The 21696-nt window shown below is 36.1% G+C and overlaps 1 protein-coding gene across 5 annotated transcripts in view; it reads left to right on the top strand.

The window, feature by feature from the left end:
* The window catches only part of PTBP2 (polypyrimidine tract binding protein 2), a 53638-nt gene extending 32266 nt beyond the window's left edge, over positions 1–21372 (top strand). For 2 of the 5 annotated variants that reach the window (XM_054211403.1, XM_054211405.1), the window contains 7 exons: positions 8452–8647; positions 16765–16904; positions 18375–18408; positions 18847–18939; positions 19318–19534; positions 19635–19712; positions 19865–21372. In XM_054211403.1, coding sequence (XP_054067378.1) covers positions 8452–8647; positions 16765–16904; positions 18375–18408; positions 18847–18939; positions 19318–19534; positions 19635–19712; positions 19865–19997 — 891 coding nt within the window. In that variant the 3' untranslated portion in view covers positions 19998–21372. Of the gene's footprint in view, positions 1–8451; positions 8648–16749; positions 16905–18374; positions 18409–18846; positions 18940–19317; positions 19535–19634; positions 19713–19864 lie in introns of all 5 variants that reach the window. The other 3 variants (XM_054211406.1, XM_054211404.1, XM_054211402.1) reach the window with 3 other exon arrangements.
* Positions 21373–21696: the final 324 nt, after the last annotated feature.

Here is a 21696-nt window from a genome sequence, read left to right as displayed (position 1 = left end):
CTCTCCTATCTTGGGTAGGAGAGGCAAGAGCAGGTCACTGGTTTTATTCATTATAGCAGGAGAGAGCCTATGGATAAATTATGACAAAGATCAACAGCATGTCATCGAGACCAGATGTTTTGAATTAATTTAATGGGATATGTTCACATCTGTGGCAATAGAAAAGTTGAACCAAAGGGCGAGGCTAGATTTTTTTATTATTATTATTTTTTCCTTGAGATAAATGGAATGAATTTATATTTTAAACCTTCACATGCAGTCTAGGGTTGTAGAAGGTTGATTAAAATTGATGTGCTGGTTAAGTGTTGCTTGGCAGCATAGAAAGTGCTTATTGCCATAGGTGACAGAATACTTGAGAACTTCAGGAACAAGTGAAAAGCTTGCACTTCAGACTAAGTTGGCAATGACTATCTCTTAGTAGAGGAAAGAAAAAAAAATAGATGTAGTTTTCTGTTGTAGAGAATGATGACTATATTGAAATAAAGACCTTCATTAAATGTTGGAGGATGGTCATTTTTATGCTCATCACCAAATGAAATACTGCGTATTGATTAAAAGAGTGTGAGGTGGTCAAGACAGGGAATCACAAAAAATGAGAGACATGTTTTCAAGAAGCAGAGCATAAGTTTTCGTGCTATTAAGAAAAATAAAGTTAGCTGAAAACAAGAAGATTTGCAACTTGATTTATGATGATCTACTTTAAGATAATCTACTCCTGAAAAGCAGTCTGGAAGTATTTGTAGATTTGGAGTACAATTTAAATTACAGATATCCTTTTCAGAGATGAATAATAGCAAATATTAGATCATGCCTCAGAGTAGAGGGAGATGCAAATACGTTGCTGTAATACATAAAAATTTCCTTGAATGGGATACACCTTTCAGGTTTTAAGTGGGTTTAAAATATAATACATAAGCTAGATCTGTAAACTACAATTGCTGCAGAAATTGACTGTAGTCATTTAGATTCATATTTGAAATATTTGATAAACGGATGCTAATACGTTTGTTACAGAACGTTATAATTCAGTCTTGATTAGTGTTTGGAAAGTTATTTCTTTAGTAATAGACGTTAATGCTGCTTTTAAAGTGCATTTTTTTGAAGCAATATGTGACAACAAGTGATAAATCTTTTGACTTCATTTTTTGAGTCTTACATATATTATCAGAAGATGTAATGGAAAGATGGCATCTGTGAAATGGACTGTAGTGATTTGAAAATTATCAGTGTAATTCTAGGAATATATTATAAAGAAGTGACAAAATAACAAAAGGATGAGGTATGTAAAAGTATGAAAGGAACCTAAGAATCTCTTGCTGTTGACTTCTGACAAACTTATACTAGCTCGTGGGATACTGTACTGGTCGTAATTTTTTATTTTTATTTTTTTTTAAAAAAGCATGTATTTGTTTCTCCAATTTTGCATGTTTTGATTAGGGTAGCTGCTCACTAGTGGTAGCTCATGTGTGAATGACTAAACTTCATTGAATAACAGTGACTCCTGCATGTACAGTCATTGTCAGAGTGATCTTGGAGCCTATCTTAGTGACAAATCGAAACAGTCATAGGTTTCTAGTTTTCTATTTTAACCAATCTGTACATAAATAGATAAAATGCTAAGAGTAATACCAACTGCAAGTATTGAAGAATGCTAAATTTGAAGGAAGGTTTGATTTCCCCGCTACCCTATATAGAGGAAAATAAGTATAGTATTTATGATTGAGCTACTGTGGTGAAACATGAAGTGCCACCTAAACAAAAATACCTAAGGGAAAGAAACAGTCAGATGACAGGAAAAAAACGCTCCAATTTATATACATCTGGAAATACAGTAGAAGCAAGAGGATGTGGTGGCTACGCTAAAGTTGCATGGAGTTCAAAATTAAAAGCATGGTAAAAGAGTAGAGAAGTTTTCAATTTGTTTTCCATCAGTTGTTACTATAGAAGATAACGGGGAAATTTAATTTTCCACTGGCACTCTTCACAGGAAATCAGAATGTGGCCTTAATAGAAATTGAAGACTTATTAAGGAAGTTAAAGAGCAATTTGAAAAACTCAAGTGATGTAAGTACCAAGGAGAGATGCAATTCATTTGAAGGTTCTGAGAAAATAGTGACACTGACAAGAATGTACAATACGGAGCGGCTAGCCCTGTGGGACCACTTTTGCTATTTGAATGAGCAAGTAGTGAAAAATTGCATTCCTGCTCCACTTGCTTCATGAGAAACTCTTTTCCTGTAAAAGTAGACTATAGCTACACTGAGTCATGTTTTATCACCACCCTCAAATTGGATCATTATAGTTTGTTACACTGGCAAGGAAAGGTGAAGATGATGAACTTCAGGTTCTGTGCAATGCAGCAGTGTTAGCCATGGGTTGGAGAAAGTACTGAGAATGTGCAATGGTAGAGCACATTGAGCTACTGTGTTTCTCATAATGCAACAGAAGATGATGTCCTGGAGATGTCTGTATGCTTAAGAAGATATTCTAAGCATCAAAAATAGCTCATTTTCATAGTAAATGATCAGTACCCTCAGCATAAGCAGCAGACTTAATTATTTGAATAACAGTAATCTGGTACACCATAGAAATATTAGAGTGCCAGTGTTTCTGTCTGAATACCTGTCTAATCCAGAGTGTTGTCTTTGGTTGTCTTTGACTGTTGTCTTTGTCTACACCAAACGTACTCTTGTCAAATCTTGGATAGTAATAGAGTTGTTAATGCCTTGTTTATGGAGCATTAACTGAGACTCATACATAGAGCATGACAGTCATCTTGACCCAACACGGGTTAAAAATACCCTAAGTCTAATCGAGAGTTTCTGTTATAGTTGGCCAGTTGATCCTTACTTGGCTTGTAGGTGATTCGGAGTATCTCTGCAGAGATTCTGTTGCAGTTTGACTCTATGTTCAAGATGTCGTCTTTCCAGTTGTTTTGAGTGACATCATCAGGGTGGCTCTGTGCTGGTAGCAGTCTGCCAAAAGATCTCTGCTGGGCTACATTGCCTTAAAACCTGTAATAGGAACTTCAGGTAGTTGTTGCCGGAATGGAGGGCAAGGACATCTCCAAATAAGATATGTAGCTCACAGGCAATTATCTATGATTATTGCATTAAGGATTTTCAGGCATCTTGAATCCTGAAGAGCACGGTTTGTGCTTGGAGATGATAAGTAGTGTTCAGGTAAACAGAAGAGTGCTGGATTGTATCCATTGTATCAGGAAGTGCAGCAACAGTGTTTGTGTCCTGGATTTTAAAATTTTGTAGAAAATAATAAGATATACAACTGGTCATTCAGTCAAGGAACTGCACATAAAAAAAAATAATCTTGGATAGTGGAACATGTTTTACATACACTTTTCTGCCACAGAAACATCTTTTGTCTGAGACTGTTGTCTCAAGATGAATTAATTTCATTCAAATGTATATCTGTAGTATGTATTTGGGACACATCTCTCCCAAGAGATACTTACCATATGACCTTCATTTCCTTTGAGGGGCTTATTCGAACTGGAGTATGTTCTGTAAGGATTACTTTTTTTTTTTTTTAGAGCTTTAAACTGTTACACCCTTCCAAAAATCTTATTCTAGTTTCTCCTTCCTTGTGTGCTTTGAGAAGAGAAAGAGGGGGGACTAAATTTCTCTTTTCCTTTTCTGTGTATGAGTTTGGAGAGAAGGCAATGGTTTTGTTGTGTTGACCCTCCGCTCTAATTTGATTATAATTTTTTTTTATCAGACCTTGGTAAATGCTTTCAAGATATCCTCATCCTGCAAGAGATCATCATCTTAGGTGCTTACAGTGCTTGACAAAGATAGGGGCAGATACACTACTTGTTGTGGCTTGAAGCCATGTGTCTCCAGAAATACCTGCTAGCTAAATCTCTGGGCTCCATTTCTGAACTGGGAAATGAGAATATCAAAATGTCAAATCATTTTCTGTCTGCCAAACTCTGTCTGTCTTCTAGGTGCCGTATGTGAATTAGCTAAAGAATAGTGTAAGTGGTATATCCTGTCCTGATTTTTAAAGGGCTATCTTGACCATCTCCTGTAGGGGTGTTTCGTTCCACAGATTCTGTACAGGCCTCAGGAGAAGCTCATCAGACCGTAATTCTTAATGAATATATCATTTTTCAAGGGACTCCTCTTTCACAAGGATTTTCAGGCATTTTGAGCCCTGAAAATAAAAAGAAGAGCAGTGAACTCTATCCGTTACATGAGAAAGCCCTTCTCTCAGGTGAGGAAAGCCTGAGAGAAAATATGATTCTAGGAATATTCTTCTTCCTCTTCAGAGCCTACCAATAGATCTGTGTGTGCATGAAGCTGCATTAGAGAGCTGCATCAGTCATTCAGGATTTTACAACTTTTTGTAACTTTGTACAGTACTTTTGCCATCTGAGATCACCTTTGCTGCTGTCATTGCTTCTCAACACTGACAATCACATTGGGAAATGAGAGATCCAAGTGTCGTGATAGATAGAAATTCTTACTGTCCTTTTGCAGAAGATCTTGCGTGTGGCTGATTACATCAGCAGCAGGAGAAAATACTGTTTATTGAACTTTTTTTTTATAATCTGTATTTTTTTTTCTGTTGGAACAGATTCTTGTCTCACCTCTTAATCTGTGGGATCTTTTCTCAGTCAACAGTTATCATCTCTTCATCCTCCTGGTTGCTATGAGCAAAAAGAGAGGGTGGTTTGACATTATTTTTAAGAAATGGGAGAGTATTGTGTTTTGTGGTGCAGACTGCCATTTTGTCGATACTCCCTATGTAGTCATTTTTACTGTCTGTGACAGACAGTCATAGCTCTCTGTTATGGATCCCTGTGACTTCCCAGGCTATTTCTGCTATTTTCTGTTAGGCCTTGCTTGCTTATTCTTGCCTTCAGTGAAAGGTGCTGTGTTGAGACAAAAGCAGAATTTTGGATTCTTTGTGACTATAACCCCCATTGCTAAGACCCTTTCTAAATATTTTGAATGTTTAGGAATACTAGCTTCTTTCTGTCCTTCTGGGAATACTAGCTTCTTTCCAGCCAACTCCACTATTTTGGAACTTTCACTAGTATTGGGAGTTGTGATATTCTTTATTTCTGGTTTGCTCCCTTTCTTAACTGCTGTAGTTGATGTAGAACCATGCAGCATCCTTAATTATTAGGAGTCATCTTTTTTTCTTTGTTTGGTGTGGTTTATTATTGGTTAGGGTTTTTTTGGTGGTGGTGGGTTTTTTTTCCCCTGCCAAAAACAATCTTAATGGCCGTCAAGAAACTTGTACAGATGGTAGTGTGTTTGCATTGTGAAGCTGAGGTCATGCACAGGAGTACACTTGCAGTTGAGGTCATTGTGTTCGTTGAGGCATGTGCATCTCTCCTTGGGTTATGTGTCAGTCTGAATTGAGAAAGGGATTTCTGTTTGTTCTTCTACCACTGTTTTCTGTTGGTCTTCTCTATGTTCTGCTAGCCACCTTGTTTAAATACCCCACAAACATGTGTTTTCAGGAATCTGTCTGCTGACAAGCTCTTGGCAGGAGCTGAGGCACTCGTGAGAATTATTTTCCCCTTTGGGAAAGTCCAGGAGGAGGGTACTTCCTGGAAACAGGGTGGAGGGAGGGAAGGCAGGGGCCTGGAAACGGTTCAGTATCATTACACTCTTAGTATGGCATGATGACGTAACTTTTGATACTTCTGTTTTTGAGTCTTAAGTAACGGGTTTGCTGGCACAGGCAAGATAAAGAATGATACATTTTGTAGAAGGGTCCCATGATACTTAATGTCTTCGGTTTGGCACGTGTGTGGTACCATGTCACATGTGAATGTATGTATAGATAAATGCTTAAAGAAAGAGGCGTTTCTTAGCAGTAACTAGAGTTCTTTGAGATGATGTCTGTATGTACATTCACTAACAGTATGGCTACTGTCTTCTCATTTTTCTCAGGATATCTTTTTGAGAAGAACAAGGTTTGAGGGTTTTTTGCACATTCTTTTATTGCATATAAGTAGGAGCTCAGGACACACACATTCCCAGTTGTGACTTTACGTGTGAACAGTTAATCTTGAACAAACCCTAGTTGCTGTTAATCTTTCTTGCATTGTTGTTGGAGGTGTGTGACGCTGCTGGTAGAGGTGGGTGGAGTGAGGTCTTTTTTTTGGGTTTTGAACTGCTGCAAGGAGCCTTTCCCAGAGTGTGACTATAGTGCTCATTAAGAGTGCATTTCCTTCCTTTCCGGTTCAGGATGTTCTTTCAGACTGTCTGCATCCCAGCTACAAGGGATTTCTCTTGTGGAGTGTTCTTTTGTATGTACATTTGGTCTCTGAATTTGTCAGAGAGGAGTTTTTGCAGTTTTAGTGTAAGTTTTAGTTACTTATGCAGCTTCCTTTAAACATTGACTACTCTGTAAAATACAAACAGATGTATTTTGTTTTTCTACTTTTTAAAACTAAAATATTTTCATTAACTTAAGTCTTCTGCCAGCCATAAATCAGTGTGTCTACAGACTCCACACAGAGGTGTAGTATGAATCTTGATTGTCTTTGAAGACTAGAGCTTTGCGTCACGGTCCTGTGGTTTGGACAAAGCTAAAGGAGACTGCCTTTTGATCTCACTCATACCTAGTTTTCTTCATTATGTGAATGAGTATTTCCTTGATAGCAATGGCATTGTCTTTGACAATAAGTAAGCTCTGGCTGCATAAACTGGACCTACCTTTAATCCATATCTTAGTGGATTTTTAGAAGGTAAGAAGTTGTCTAAAACTGATGACTGATTCTCAGTGTATACTTTTTTTAGATGTAAGTGTTCAAGTGAGATTCTTTCCCCAAATACCAACATTAGGAGGTTTGGATTCTGTGTTACCACTGTGTATAAAAAAGCTAGCAAATTCTGTATTCTGTAATGGTGACGCCCACCACCACCCCAACAACGCAGAATTAATCCTCAGCTTGTATTCTGAGTCTCAGGGCAGTAGACTTTGCTTTGCCAATATCGTATAAGGCATTGTTTAAGCTGAGTTTCAAGTACAGGAGTTTCTCTTTGGTTGTTAAATCTTTGTTGAGACAATGTCTAGATTGTCAGGTTTCTATACTTTTAAAAAATTATTTTCCCATTACTTGGGAGTCCTAATAATACTGACTGACTTGTTCTTGTACGTTGACTGCTGATGGTGGTAATTCTTCTAAGTGATTTCATGAGCTCTGGAGATGTCAGCTGTGATAATACATTTGGTAGGAAGGGACAGCCTTGCTGGCCCAGACCTAGCAGGGAGTGTCTGCAGCATGTTGTGTTTCCAGATGCATGACTGTATGAAAATAGCTATGTTGCTTCCAGATGCAGCAGGCACGCCAGGTTTGTGCAGTGCTTAGCTCAAAATAATACGTCCTACCAGAACTTGAATATGTTGGAAAGTGTGTTGCAGATGTAACCAAGTTAGCTGTGCAAGAGCTAGCTCAGCTCTAGAAGTGGTACATTTCAGTCCAGCATTAATCAAGAGAAACAAAAGATCTGACTTTTGTATTTGAAAGTGTAATTTATTTGGTTTTTTTACCACATGTCTATAGTAGGTAGTTTTATATTTGACATAATGACTTGATTGAATGGATTAATTTTTAAGGTGAGAGATGTCTTTACTTCCTAGCATTTCTTAAGAACATGAAACAAATATAAAACTTTCTATTTTTTTAATCTCTCGTATTTAGCTGTTAGTGCTTTAAGTGAAAGGAAGGTATGCCCAAAACGTAAATGGAATAAAATCCAGGTATATCAGTTTGCCTGGTATATAATGAAGATGGACGAAACATATATAATCAGGCCTTTTAGGGAATGTTTTCATAGAGTTCTAAGTGATGTCATGTAACGAATTCATGTGAATTTTACTGTTAATAGGCATCCTTTCAGGAGTACCAACTAATTATGAAAATAGCATTTTTTTTTTAAAAAAAAGTGTTTGTAACATTAGGTTAGCAGATAAAGTTGCTTCTCTTTCAATTTTGGCACTTAATAGCCTGAAGGGAAGAAGAAAAACCTGCAGGAACAATGTAAATATCCTGCTTTAACAGACAGCTGTCTAACATGGTATTTAAGTCTAGATTTTTTTAACTTTTTTTTTCGTGTAAAAGAGTACTTGTGTGGTTTTTGATTATTATTTTTTTTCTTTGACAAATCTATATGGCATTAAAGCTGTACAGGTTAATTAACTATATTCAACCAACTAACTTTTAAGTTTGACACAATTAAAATGTCTCTTGCCACATTGGTGCATAAACAGGTTCTAGGTAAGAGAAGTAGACGTCGGGTTTCCTGGAATCGTGTTAAGAGAGGTTAATGCATTTTAATCTTAATTGGTTTTAAGCTAGACAGTAAGATGGATAAATATCTATACGCTGTCCTTGTTTTGAGAAAAAAAAAAGTTGTGCAACAACCTGTATTGTGTATTTTTTTTAAATAAATTGACTCCCTTTTCTAGGCCTTAGATGGTCAAAATATTTATAATGCTTGCTGTACCCTACGGATTGATTTTTCCAAATTGGTGAATTTGAATGTCAAGTACAACAACGATAAAAGCAGGGACTACACTCGTCCTGATCTTCCATCTGGTGATGGACAGCCAGCGTTGGACCCAGCTATTGCTGCAGCATTTGCAAAGGAGACTTCTCTTCTAGGTATGATTCTTACATTGTTCTCTCATATTGCAGAGTCGCTTGATGAGAATATTTATTAATCCTTCTAATAATTAAAGATTATAAATTGCAATAGTGTCCAAAGGCACATTCAGGGTTCAGTGTATATAGTGATCAGAATATTGCCTTTACATTCCTGCATAAATGAATAAGATGATGCATGACAAAATGAGAAATGCACAAAATACAAGGAGAAGTCATGTTAGTTCTACTTTCATTCCCAAATCTGCCCTCCATTCTTTCATATGTTCCTGTCAGCTGCTACTGCCCACCCTCCCACCCAAGTTTGTAACACAGACTTAATACGATTTGCATCTTTCAGTGCTATAGCTTATTTGTAGAATCATAGAATTGTTTTGGTTGGAAGAGACCTTTAAGATCATCAAGTCCAAATGTTAACCTAGCACTGCCAAGTTACCACTAAACCATGTCCCTCAACACTACATCTACACGTCTTTTAAATATCTCCAGGGATGGCAAGTCAGCCACTTCCTGGGGCAGCGTGTTTCAATGCTTGATAACCCTTTCTGTGAAGAAAGGTTTCCTAATATCCAATCTAAAGCCTCCCATGATGCAACATGAGGCCATTTCCTCTTGTCCTATCGCGTGTTACTTGGGAGAAGAGACCGACCACCTTGCTTACAGCATATTTTCAGGTAGTTGTAGAGAGCAATAAGGTTTCCCCTCAGCCTCCTCCTCATAAGACTTGTTCTCTACAGCCTCCACCAGCTTCATTGCCCTTCTCTGAACACATTACAGTACCTCAGTGTCCCTCCTGTAGTGAGGGGTCCAAAACTGAACACAGTATTCAAAGTGCGGCCTCACCAGTGCTGAGTATACAGAGGTACAATCACTTCCCTGGTCCTTCTGGTCACACTAGTTCTAATACAAGCCAGGATGCTGTAGGCTGCCTTGGCTATCTGACCACACTGCTGGCTCATTCAGCTGGCTGTCAACCAATACCCCGACATACATCAGATATATACCAGTAATATCAGATTATGAAGATAACATTTGGTTGATTTCCTTCAATGAAGAAAGATTATGCTCTTTGCTTAAAAAAAAAAACAAAAGCAGTAGTCTGTGGTTTCTGTAAAGAACAGGAAAAAATCTGTAGTTGCACTTCTAGTGCTATGGTAGATGAGTTCTAATATTCTTTCAACTTTCAAGTTCATCAGGAGAAGTTGGTTAAATGTTCTGAGCAGGATATAGATAAATCTGTCTTCTGACTATTTGTAAAGTAATTAATTCATGTTCTGCATGCGTTGAGACAAATTTGTAATTTGGTTTTTTAATTTATCACAATTCATTGCATAAGTTTCACTCCTGCTACTGTCAAGTGAGAACACCTTTCACTCTTCGGAATTCAGTAGTGCTCAGATGTAATCTCATTACTTTATTATAAAATGTGATGATACATTGTGATCATTGTTCTTCCCGCTTAGTCTTTTTTCTTATTTTCTTTTTTTCTTTCATAATTTCCCATTTTTCTTCTAAAAAAACTTAAGAACAATGTAGGTCTCATGCATTGTTTTTTTGTACAGGATGGGCCGACTTGGAGCAAGTCAGCGTTAATGTAGTAAAGAGGGGCCTCTGCTCTCTGTGTGTTACAAAAGTTAGAAGGCACTTAGTGAATTAGGTGAGCCCAGGAAAAGAGTGAATATTATAGTTAAGGCTACTGAATGCTGTGCTATATCTGCCCTTTTCCAAAATCAGAGGACTTGAAGGGATACATTTCATACCTAGTTGTGAATTCCACGCACACCAGCCTCCCACAAATTTAGGCATGCTTGACTTCACATCCTCCAGTATGAATTGCAAAATGGTGTATCACTTGTAGCTGCAGCAGAATTTTTGGAAATTAAAAAATACCATAAGACTCTAAAGTCTCCAAAGAACCCATAGCTAAACTTTATTTTCTTTATTTCTTTCTCGTTTCATGGATTGATAGGGAATATGGATGAGCGCGTGTGAAGAAGTTTGACACCATAGAGATGAGTGCTGTAGAAACACCCTTGAGGCAATTAGTAATTCTTTTGTCAGCACAGTATGACGAGAACGTAGACATGGAGCTGCAGTATTAGTAGTAAGGAGACAAAAACAACGTAAAGGTGCTGCTTATTAATATGAGACCCATCATATTAGGTGTTGTAAGGCAGGGATTTCAGAGAGAGTTAAAGATTCATGATTTATAAAACGGTGCCAAATGCAACATTACGTATGTAACTCTCATTCTAACATTTACCTGAATCCTGAGAAGTTGATTTCTAGTCTCAGACTTACTCACATTTTTCTATGTATTTGATGTTTATAGTATGCATCAAATTAACAGGTTTAATTTGCTTGGCATAGTGGAATCACACTCTGAGGATGCTTGGATCATTGCATCACATTGGATACTTTTAATAATTGGGGTTACTATACTTGTTATCCAAGTGACTTTCGCTTTAGCGGCCTTCATGTTCCAGTGTTTTAGGCTTGAAAGTCACTTTAGATGCTTTTGTAACTTTTGTCTGCAAAACTATGTAAGTTTTCTAACTTTTTGATTTTAATCAGACTCATTGTTTTGTGTATATTAAAGGTTTTTGATAGTAAAATTATGAAGATGACAGTCATATTAACTAATTAAATATTTTAATTCCCACTCTCTGGATGGACCTCTTTAAATGCACTGTTTTTCCAAGCAGCAGGAAAATAAAAGGTACGCAACATGAGTAACTTCCATTGCATCTGTGAAACGTGTTCAGAGTATCAGTGAAGTCAGTCATTCTTATCTTGATGAGTAGTGGAGATTATATATAATGGTTGGTTTTTTCCTCTCTAAGACCATTCATTGTATTGAAAGTGACTTAAGGGAGCTGGATACATTTTCTGACTCTGCTCATGGCCAGTTGGGTGAGCTTGGTATATTGTAACTCTGTGTAACAGTGATGTCTCTTTTAGTGTTTGTTGTGGGTTTTTTCCTAGTTCCCTTTTTTGTTTGTTTTTACAGAATTAGAGCTCTGCAGCTGAAAAACTTTACAGAAAGGCTCCATAGTACTGTTGGTGCCTTAGCCATTTGGATAGATAAATGTCAAAGTGGGAATGGTGCTTGTTTGAATATGGAAGAACAGGGTTCTCAGTCTGGGCCGCTTACTGTGCAAAAAGGCACAAAATATGTGTGACATAAATAAGAAAGGATAGAAAAAACTCAGAAGCCTAAATGGACACTTGTGTATGCAATTTATAGCTGTGTTTTTATTCATATCCTCAAAAGAAGAAGGGTGAGAACACTTAGAGGTTAGGTTGGCAAACGATGTGTGAAATATGGCAGAATGATAGCAGCGACCTTCCTCCTGCTTGTTTCTTTCATCTTAATATTTTATTTCATTTTATTTGCTTTAGAATTCTTGTTTCTGTAATGTCAATAAAGATAATGTCAGAGTGTACTCAGTCAGAGTGTCCTCAGTCAGAGTGTCTGCCATGCTCTATTCACAGGTGGCTCCCAAAGGGCATCTTTCTCCATGAAAGAGCGGAGCTGCATTTTGAGCTTAACTGATGTGATGCTCTACAGGTTCTTTTGCATGCTTGGAAAGAATACCATAAATTGAACTTGTGGCTTTCTTGTTAAAATTCTTGCTGTAGCTGTTCTCTAATATGTATATAATGAGATCACTAACAGAAAATGTGGTAAGGACTCAGTTCTGACGTTTGCTTATGTTATGCTTGGGTGCCTTTTTGTTGTTGTTTTTTTAACAATATACTGTAGTTCATAGGTCAGAAGTGAGGTTTAGGTTTAATGTAATTTTGTTAGTTGAGTTTTAGTGACAAGATGTGCGTCTTGTTAATTTTGTTGTTTAAATCTCTATTAGTGTATTATTAAATAAGTAAAATATTAATAGTAAATCTATTAATACTAAACCATTACGTATCTCAATTTCCTTCTGGATGGAATTAACCTTCCTCTTCAGTAAATGTAGCTTTATGATGTAGTGTGTAGTAACACTTGCAGCTTCATAAGCTGTTATGCAGAGATTTTGAAAAGAACCTGCTATCTCCCCTAGACCCATTCAGGCTAAGTATAAGAAGCAGGCCAGTAACAAGCATAAAAAGATGGTGATTACTTGACATAAAGCCACAAAAAAAAGTTCATAACAGGACTAGGAACTAAATCCAGTTCTCAGTCACAGCTGTACGTACCTGCATTAAGATGAGTGCTACTTCTGCCTATGGTTTTCACACATAAGTTCATCATATATTTTTTAGAGTAGCTATAATTTGCCCCTTATTAAAATGGCATTAGTAATTTGCATTTCAGAAGTCATGCAAAAAGATACACTGAGGGGGAATAAATAATGCGATATACTGTGTTTAAACTTCATTGAGGAGAAAGACCTGAAAAGGCTAGGAAAAGAGCTATATAACACTTGTATATTTTCATTAATACCTGGAAAAAGCAAAAACCTGTTATCTGTAGTTGTTGGAAGCTAAAGTAAGGCTAGTGACAAAGCTTTCTGATACCAGTTGATCATGTTGACAAAGTAGCTAACATTTCTAAATAATTTCAGGTAAGTCCAAATATTAAACAGCATGTTGCATGATAACAAGTAATCATAATACAAGTTGTTCTTATTTTTATTTATAAAAAATCTTAAATCAGAATGGTAAATCAGAGTGCAGTGGAAACCTACAGAACAAGAGTTATGGCGTATTTAATTTGTCTGACCTTTCCAAGAAAGGAGGTCTATGTGTGCTATGTAATCAGTTGGAGACATATCAATCAAATAGACGATCCCAGCCTGCATGCATCATTACTCATTCAGCTACTCCATCCTCAGCTGTGATGAAACTAAGGTGTCAGGAATCTTTGAGACTGTAAATTGGACATCTTTTCAATGAGTCTTGTTATCTTTCAAAAGAAGGAGAAAATCACTAATGGACAGAATGGGTTGGTTTCAAATGAATTATCAGAAGCAGGTGGTTGATTTTTTTCTTTTTTTGTTGTTTTCTTTTTCACCTGAAGTATGAAAAGATATACACATTCTCCCTCCCCCCAAAAAACAAAGTTACAGGAGATCTTACAGAAAAAACCTTTGAATAAACAGCAGCTATATTATACTGAACCACAACAAATAAGTACTTTAAATAAGAACTACTTATAATGGCAAATACTAATAAGTAATAATACTGTAACTCCAATTTCTCCGATTTAGATATTAGTTTAATATTACAGCTGGAAATACGTTGTTGTGGCTGGGGCATCCAAAGCTTTCCCTTCCTGTCATCACTGACTTGCTTTATTAGCACTTTCCACTAATGCCCCTTAAGATTCGTATTAAATTAATGTATTTCAAAGGATAATAATTGAAAATACTTCTGTATGAATGGTGTTGAATTAATCTTTGTTTTTAACTTCTTTAGTGGGACCAAATAATGTCCTGTAGAGAGTCTGATGCTGTGAAGAATTTTGACTTTTAAAGTATGAATTACTCAGCTATGCTCTGCCTATGCTCTGCCCAACTGTGGAAAGAGCCATAAAAACATCACCGGTCATCTTCAGATTCCTTTATTCCTAAAAATGCTGAACTAGCTTGAAGTTTTTAGGTTAGGGAGAGGCGCTTAGAGACAATAGAAGATTTGAAATGCTCTAGTGTCTTGTCATTTTCTATTACCTAAATGATTGCTATTGACCTAGTATAAAATAAGTTGTTTCCCTTCAGATGGACATCTGTCACACCTTACTGTCATTTTTCACATTTCTGTCTGTATGGCCTCTACAGTAGCTGAGTGTGACATTCAGCATATGCAATACAAGGCATGCAAAAGTACATTTCCAAAATGATTTTTTTTTTTAGAACAGAACTGGATTTTTTAAAATTGTTTGGGGAGTTTAATTTGATATTCAATGTTTTCCCTGTGTATTACAGTCTGATTTTGGAAATAAACTTCTTTACTTCTGCAGGAATACTTTCTTTAACTGCATCCTTTATTAATTTTTTTTTCATGAAAGTAAAACTATACTCTTCAGCTTTAACCCAAGAGCAAAACATATATCATATTTATGTTACATTTTTGTCTTGCTATTAATATACATAAGTATATAGTATTACACTTTGCTTTCACACAAAATGGATTTTGAGAAACAAAATTGCTATGCTTGGACTAGCAGTGGTCTATCGAATTTCATATCCTTTCTCTGACAGCTAGTGTTACTTCTGTGTTCTCTGATGGAAGACCTAGCGCGACCCTCATAACGGATGATCATACAGTAGCATACCTGGGGGGGAGTGCTTTCCTAACCCCCTGGGAGCTAGTGCTTGGCTTGCGTGATCAAGCATATTATATGTCACTTTATTGCCTATTTAATGTAACTGGCTGTTTTTTCCATAGACCATCTAATACAGTCTCAAGTCTGTTAGGTGTCTTTGCAGGAAGGAAGGGAGGAAGACAAGATACGGTTTTTCCTTCTTTTTTTTTTTTTTTTTTGGTATTACAGTCAGTCCCACAAATACCACAAATAATGCAATAAAAAGATCGTATTTGTTGCCTTTTGATTCAAGTAGATATTCCCTCATCCCATCATGAGAGATGACTAGAATTGTCATTACTTAGAACTTTCTTTTCCTCTGGTTAGACCCCTGAATACTAACATTTTTAATCTTTTAAACTTTGTTGGAGTGCATTCCAAATCTTTAATTTCCTTTCTTAGAACTCTTACTGTTTTTTCTTCTGTATGTGCTTTGACAGGAAATGACCGGAAAACATTTTTCAGTGCTTGATCAGTAATACTGCTAGGCGCTATCACAAAGTAGCGATGGACGTCCTTTGAAGGGTCATTTGTCCAGCCTATGAAAACCTCTCTCTATTTTTCTTTTTTTTTTTTTTAAATTATTTGGTTTTCACAAATTTGTGTAACAAAACATAAATAAAGAGTTGGAATGAAGCTAGAAACCTTTTTTAGGAAATAAAAAAATAAATTAAAAATTGTAACCTTGCTTACTCCCCCCCTTCTGTGTCCCCGTATGTGTTTCCTTTTGATACCAAGTTGGGTTTATTCTTTTTTTTAAATTAACGGTTGAATATATTTACTATTGTCTGCTTAATATTTGGGCATTGACTGAAACTGAAGAATTTATTTTCTCTTATGACTTCCATTAAAATAAAACAATGTGGGAAGGAAAGTAGTCTTAGGTACATAGTGTAAAGGTTATATTTAGACTGTCTACCTGGCATACTAGAAGATTGGTCAAAAGTTGTGTTAGCTTAGCGTGATCATACAAACATTAGAAATTTTGCCAAAATACTGAAATCTGAGACCGAACTCCATAAAACGTGCAAATAAAATTTTGATCAAATATGATAAAGCTCTTATTATGTAATCTATGTACAGTGCATATGTCTCACAAGAACCTTCCATAGATCCTGGGAGTAGCACACTCACCTAGTTACCCCAGTGACTGAGTTTCCTTAGAAGAAGAAAAGTAAAAGCAGAGCTGAAGGTTTAGCTAACAGTAACATGCTTCTTCAGGGAAGTGGGTTACAAAAGCCACAGAGCATAAGCAGTGGTGCTGCCTTGAATCTTGAGTGTAGAAGGTTACCTCCTCACCTCGTTTGTGCTGAGGCTCTGAGGGATACATGGGCCTTGTCAAATGACCAACTCGAGTGTTGTATGTTTAGTCTGAAGCATCAAGTTGAAGTGAGGAGTGCCTCTCAAAGGATGATGGAAAATAAGGATGTAATGACATAGAGAATACAATTAGTGTTTCTACTTACTGATTTGATCAATGTTTACTTTAGACCATTTTGATAAACTAGACACTGTAAGCATTTCTGAGTTCAGTGGAAACAGTTTTGGTGCAGAGGAATGTTTATTTGAAAAGAAGGTAGTTTTTACATCTCGTCGCTTCTTTGAAGATGATCTGAATTAAAAAAAAGATTTCACTTTTCCTTACGTTAATTTAACAAGTCATTTCACAAGCCTTTGGACGACTTTTAACAGTGGAATTGTCTGCTTTCTAGAGTGTTGTATGCAACACTGTTACTGATATAGGTACGTCTTAACGACTTGTGTGTGTTTCGTAAAATATGCTTTATTTTAAAATTAGGGCTTCCTGTTGCAGCTGTTCCAGGAGCACTGAGTCCTTTGGCTATTCCAAATGCTGCTGCTGCAGCTGCAGCTGCTGCTGCTGGCCGTGTGGGAATGCCTGGAGTTTCAGCTGGTGGCAATACCGTCCTCCTTGTTAGCAATTTAAATGAAGAGGTCAGTGAAACAACTTCACTTTTTTCTTTCCCCCCTCCTCTTTAGTCACACTTCATTTGTCAGTATTTTATAATTTCTTTGCATTTGGCCTCTTACATTTGGATTTTAAGCTCAAAGTATTTTTGCTGGTTTTGTTTTTATTTTTAATAATCCCCCAAAGTTAAGTTAAAAGCCATTATTGTTAAATACTTTTGTTTTCCCAGGTAGCTAACAACTTAATGTCCTTTGATAGTCGGCTACCTATTTTTTCTAAGAAAAATGTGGTAACTACTGCATGTTTGACATTTGAATTGAAAGCTTTATTTTTACAAAATAGCAACTATGCTTTCTTTTGCCATTATAATCACATAAACTAGAACTTCTGTTTTGTTTCTTCTAATTGTTTGCTGTTTCATTTCATGCTTGTATCTCACATTTTAAGGTCTTAATTTATGTGAACTACTCTAACACATTTTTCTTTGAAGGTTCTCCCAAAGATCTTGACGAGGCAGTCTTCCAGTCTCTCTTAGTAATTTTTTTCTTTGCAGTTACTCATTTGTCTTTAAAAAATAATAATTAAAAAATGATGGCAAAGCATTTTCACCATAACTGTATCTTTCTTGCTAACTCTGAAATCTAAAGGGGTTTATTTAGTTTTGCATTTTTACTGTCCTGTACATTTATTTTGATGGCTGTGAAAGCTGGTATGAAATGTGGGAAGTTTGTATCAGTCTAGCTGTTCCATTTTTAACTGGCCTCTGTCACTGTAAATCATTAAGCTTTTTTTTATCATCTAATAGTATTTTGTCATCCAGTCTTGCATGTTAAAATGTTTTAGATCAGAGTGCCATTTTGAAAGATTTTTTGCCTGCATTTCATAACCAGCCATGCTTACGCAGTTAAAGTTCAAAGTTTAAAATTTCTATTGCATGCTTTTTTTTTAATTTATTTTCATGTTGAGATGAAATGCTGTAGTTTACTCTTGATATGAATGTACTTTACCCATATTTGTCTTGGGTGACTACATTTTACTCAGTTTTTCTTGTACAGTACATAAACCAACCATTTTCTGACCAAATTCCTGCATTTCCTATGTACTGACCTATATTTTATTTTTTTTTTGTTCCCCACTTCCTTATTTTTTTTTTCTTCTGCATTGCTGTATTCCCTTCCCCATTTCATCCTTTTCCCTTTGTGTTCAACTTCCCTTTCCTTGTCTTTACCCAAATTCCCTTGCCCTTCCCTGTCTTACCCTTCTCCTCGTCTTTGTCTACGTTCCCTGTCTTCATTCCCTATGTTCATGCTTCTGTGCTTGAACAAAATGTTCCTCGGACCAACTTGCCCCAATTAACCGCCTTGAAACCATGATCCATGACCACCTCACCATTCTGCGGGAACCACCCTTCGTTATGGATGATCTGTTCATCTCCGCTCTTCCTCGACTCTTCTCTCTTCTTGTCTTACGCTGCTTGCTCTTCTCTCCTTCTAAAGATGGTTACGCCCCAAAGTCTGTTTACCCTCTTCGGTATGTTATTGTTAGCACTATACTTTTATTATTGATTTGATTTTTGTTTTGTTTTTTGTTTTGTTTTTTTGTTTCACCTTAATTCTTATTTGTAGCTAGCACTTTGGCTTAAAGTTGAATAGTAAATCTTTTGCTATTTTTCTTTTGCTGTTTAAAACTCTCCATAGACACAATTTTTTCTTTTAATGCATGCTAATATATTTTGCATGGTCTTTAATTTAATATCATTCACATAGCTTTGAGGGTTTATCAGAATTATTCTTTTCAATATTCACTATTCAAAATCTTTATCTCCTTTATTCATTTGTGAGAGTGTTGAGTTTGAGTGAATGATCTTGTTGCTGTCTGAATGTTCCATTGATATGTCAAAATATATTACTCAGGTGACTGGATTTAAAATGAACTTTTTCTTTTGGGTTACCTTTTGACTTTGAAAAGGTGTTTATGGTGATGTGCAGCGTGTGAAGATTTTATACAATAAGAAAGACAGTGCTCTTATACAGATGGCTGATGGAAACCAGTCGCAACTGGGTAAGATTAGTTTTCTGTTTATATTCCCATTGGTCCAAGTACTTGAAATCATGCTGTGTAAAATCAGGTGAACCTAAGCAGGTTTACATTTGTCAGTTTGTCTTGTATCCTGGTTACCCACAAGATCCAACATCTTATTCCATCGACTTGTATTCCAGAAGGTCTGCACAATATCCTCAATTAATTCAACAGTTGAATCACAAGATAATATTTAAATAAAATTAAATACTTCTGCAGACCTAGTTTTCGATTCCAGTCTCTTAGCACATTGACCCTTTGATTTGCTTGGGGTTTTTTCTTGTTTGCAGGCTTATGGGTGATCTACAACAAGCTATTGAAATATAACAATGAACTGAGTAAACCTCTTATCTTTTTCAGCCATGAGCCATCTTAATGGACAAAAAATGTATGGAAAGATTATTCGGGTTACCCTTTCTAAACATCAGACAGTACAACTACCTCGAGAGGGCCTTGATGACCAAGGGCTGACTAAAGATTTTGGTAATTCACCTTTGCATCGCTTCAAGAAGCCTGGTTCAAAAAACTTTCAAAATATATTCCCTCCTTCTGCAACACTTCATCTGTCCAATATTCCGTAAGTGTTGGCTCTCAGTAAGCCAGTAATATTAATGTGAATCATAACACACTGAATTGACTAAGTTTCTTGCTTCTGCTTGTTTTCCTTCTATCTGTAGACCATCCGTAGCAGAAGAGGATCTACGCACATTGTTTTCTAACACTGGAGGCACTGTGAAAGCATTTAAATTTTTTCAGTAAGTAACTTTCCTGTACATTCTTTTTCTTAATAAAAGAGTGCTTAAGTGCGTTTTTGCAGCATGTCCTAAGGAAAAGTGCATAGAGGATTGCAAACATTAGGAGCAACCCCAGTAGTGTTCGAGTTCCTAATGCCATTATTTTGTTTCAGAAGAGATCACAAGATGGCACTTCTTCAGATGTCAACAGTAGAAGAAGCCATTCAGGCTTTGATTGATCTTCACAATTACAATCTTGGAGAAAATCACCATCTGAGAGTTTCTTTCTCTAAGTCAACTATTTAAAAAGGCAGATTGAAAATGAGGGTGTATTGCATTGTTTGGTGTTGTCACCTATTGACTGTTCAGGAAAGTGGGGACCAGAGTTTGTCTTCTGCTGTTTTTTTTTTTATTTTTTTTCATGCTGTTATCATTCCTTGGTTGTTTTAAAAAATAAAAAAATAATAAAAAAAAAAAGCAGTGATACTAGCTGCTGTTGTTCAACTGTTGTTTAGATAAACCATCATTTTGTTTAAAAGATTTCAAGTTAATACCACAGTTTTTCAACTTAGTTGACGTACGTGCCTTAAAAAGGAAAATTAGTACTGCTGGAATTGCATAACTAGTAAAAAGCAAATTTGGTTGTCTGGGGCACATTGTTACATGATAATTTAAATATGTTTAGGCAGGGGTGTGTAAAAAGGTTAAGCTTATGTTTCTCCTGCTTGATAGATTTCTTTATCTGCTGGCTTGTCACTTATTTTTCTTTTTAATTGGATAAGATATATTATGCCGAGAGAGTAAAACGATGCTATTTGATTTCTGCTATTTTTTGCTTTGTGCTCTTTTTTTAAAAAGGCCTTTTGTATTTCATGGTTCTGGTCTAGATTCAGTTATGAATGTAGGCATTAGTTAAAATTAACAAGGTACCGAATATTAATTTCTTAAAGGACAAAAAGTGACTTCTGTGACTTTGAGCCCTACGTGAAAAGCATTGTGGAATCTTAACCTTTTTGTACACACTCTTGTGGGATGTATCATATAAATGTCAGCACTAAGTAATGTCTTGTTTGTGGCTGAATATTTTTCGTAGATGTTTCTGAAGTTGACATGACTTATGTGCATTTCAATATATATTGCCATCTTTAGTTTGTAATTAAGATATGGAATATGGTTGTGGATTTCTGAGCATGTACAGACTGGTCAAGCTAGTTCAGGAAATGGTGCATGTGTTTTTCAATGATGAAGACAGTTTGCTGCAAATGCTTGCAGGAAATTTTGTGGCAGTTTTCTAAAACTGACAACCAGGTGGGACCAAAGTTTATGTGCCTTTAGTCTTAATTTACCTTGCATTGTAATATTCAGTTTTAATAAAACTCTTCAAAATATTTTGTATTTAGAAATTGATCTGACTTTACTATAAACATGGCTCAGAATCTACAGATCCAGTTAATTTGAAAGCAGTTCTCTGTCAGTCTGAACTGTTATCTTGATTCTGTTTAAATGACCAATACTTTTTGAAATTGATGTACTTAGTTTCAGGATTCATAGATTCTGTTATCTATGTAGGAAAAAAAAATGGTCATGTATATTTTCTATTAGTTGAGTTTTTACATCTTTAGAATTGTAAAATTCAGTATAGTTTGAAAGTGGCACAATTAAAAATTAATTTTCTAACAAAGTTGGAAGGTTTGACGGTTGTTTAATTTCATTTTGTGTGTACTCTGCTTACCTCTGTAGCATGCTCAATAAACACTTCTGTAGCTCTGTATTCACCTTTTCTGTCTTTCTCTGCTGCTTTCTATCTCTCCTCTTCTTTGTTTTTCACTTCTACTGTGCTTCTAAATTCATGTTTATTCTCTGCCAGGGTGGGAAAAGCATAATATTAAAAAATACAGTTTATGGCTTTTTACCATAAATCTGATGCTGTGAAAAATACCAGCTCTTTATTTTCAGAAAGATAGTGACCCCTTTGCAGGCATATGTGCATATTAAACATTTCCCA

The sequence above is a fragment of the Rissa tridactyla genome, chromosome 8 (genome assembly GCF_028500815.1).
Source record: "Rissa tridactyla isolate bRisTri1 chromosome 8, bRisTri1.patW.cur.20221130, whole genome shotgun sequence".
Taxonomy (NCBI): Eukaryota; Metazoa; Chordata; class Aves; order Charadriiformes; family Laridae; genus Rissa; species Rissa tridactyla.
Note: the sequence above shows the minus strand (reverse complement) of the source record. Positions and strands in the feature narration are given on the sequence as shown.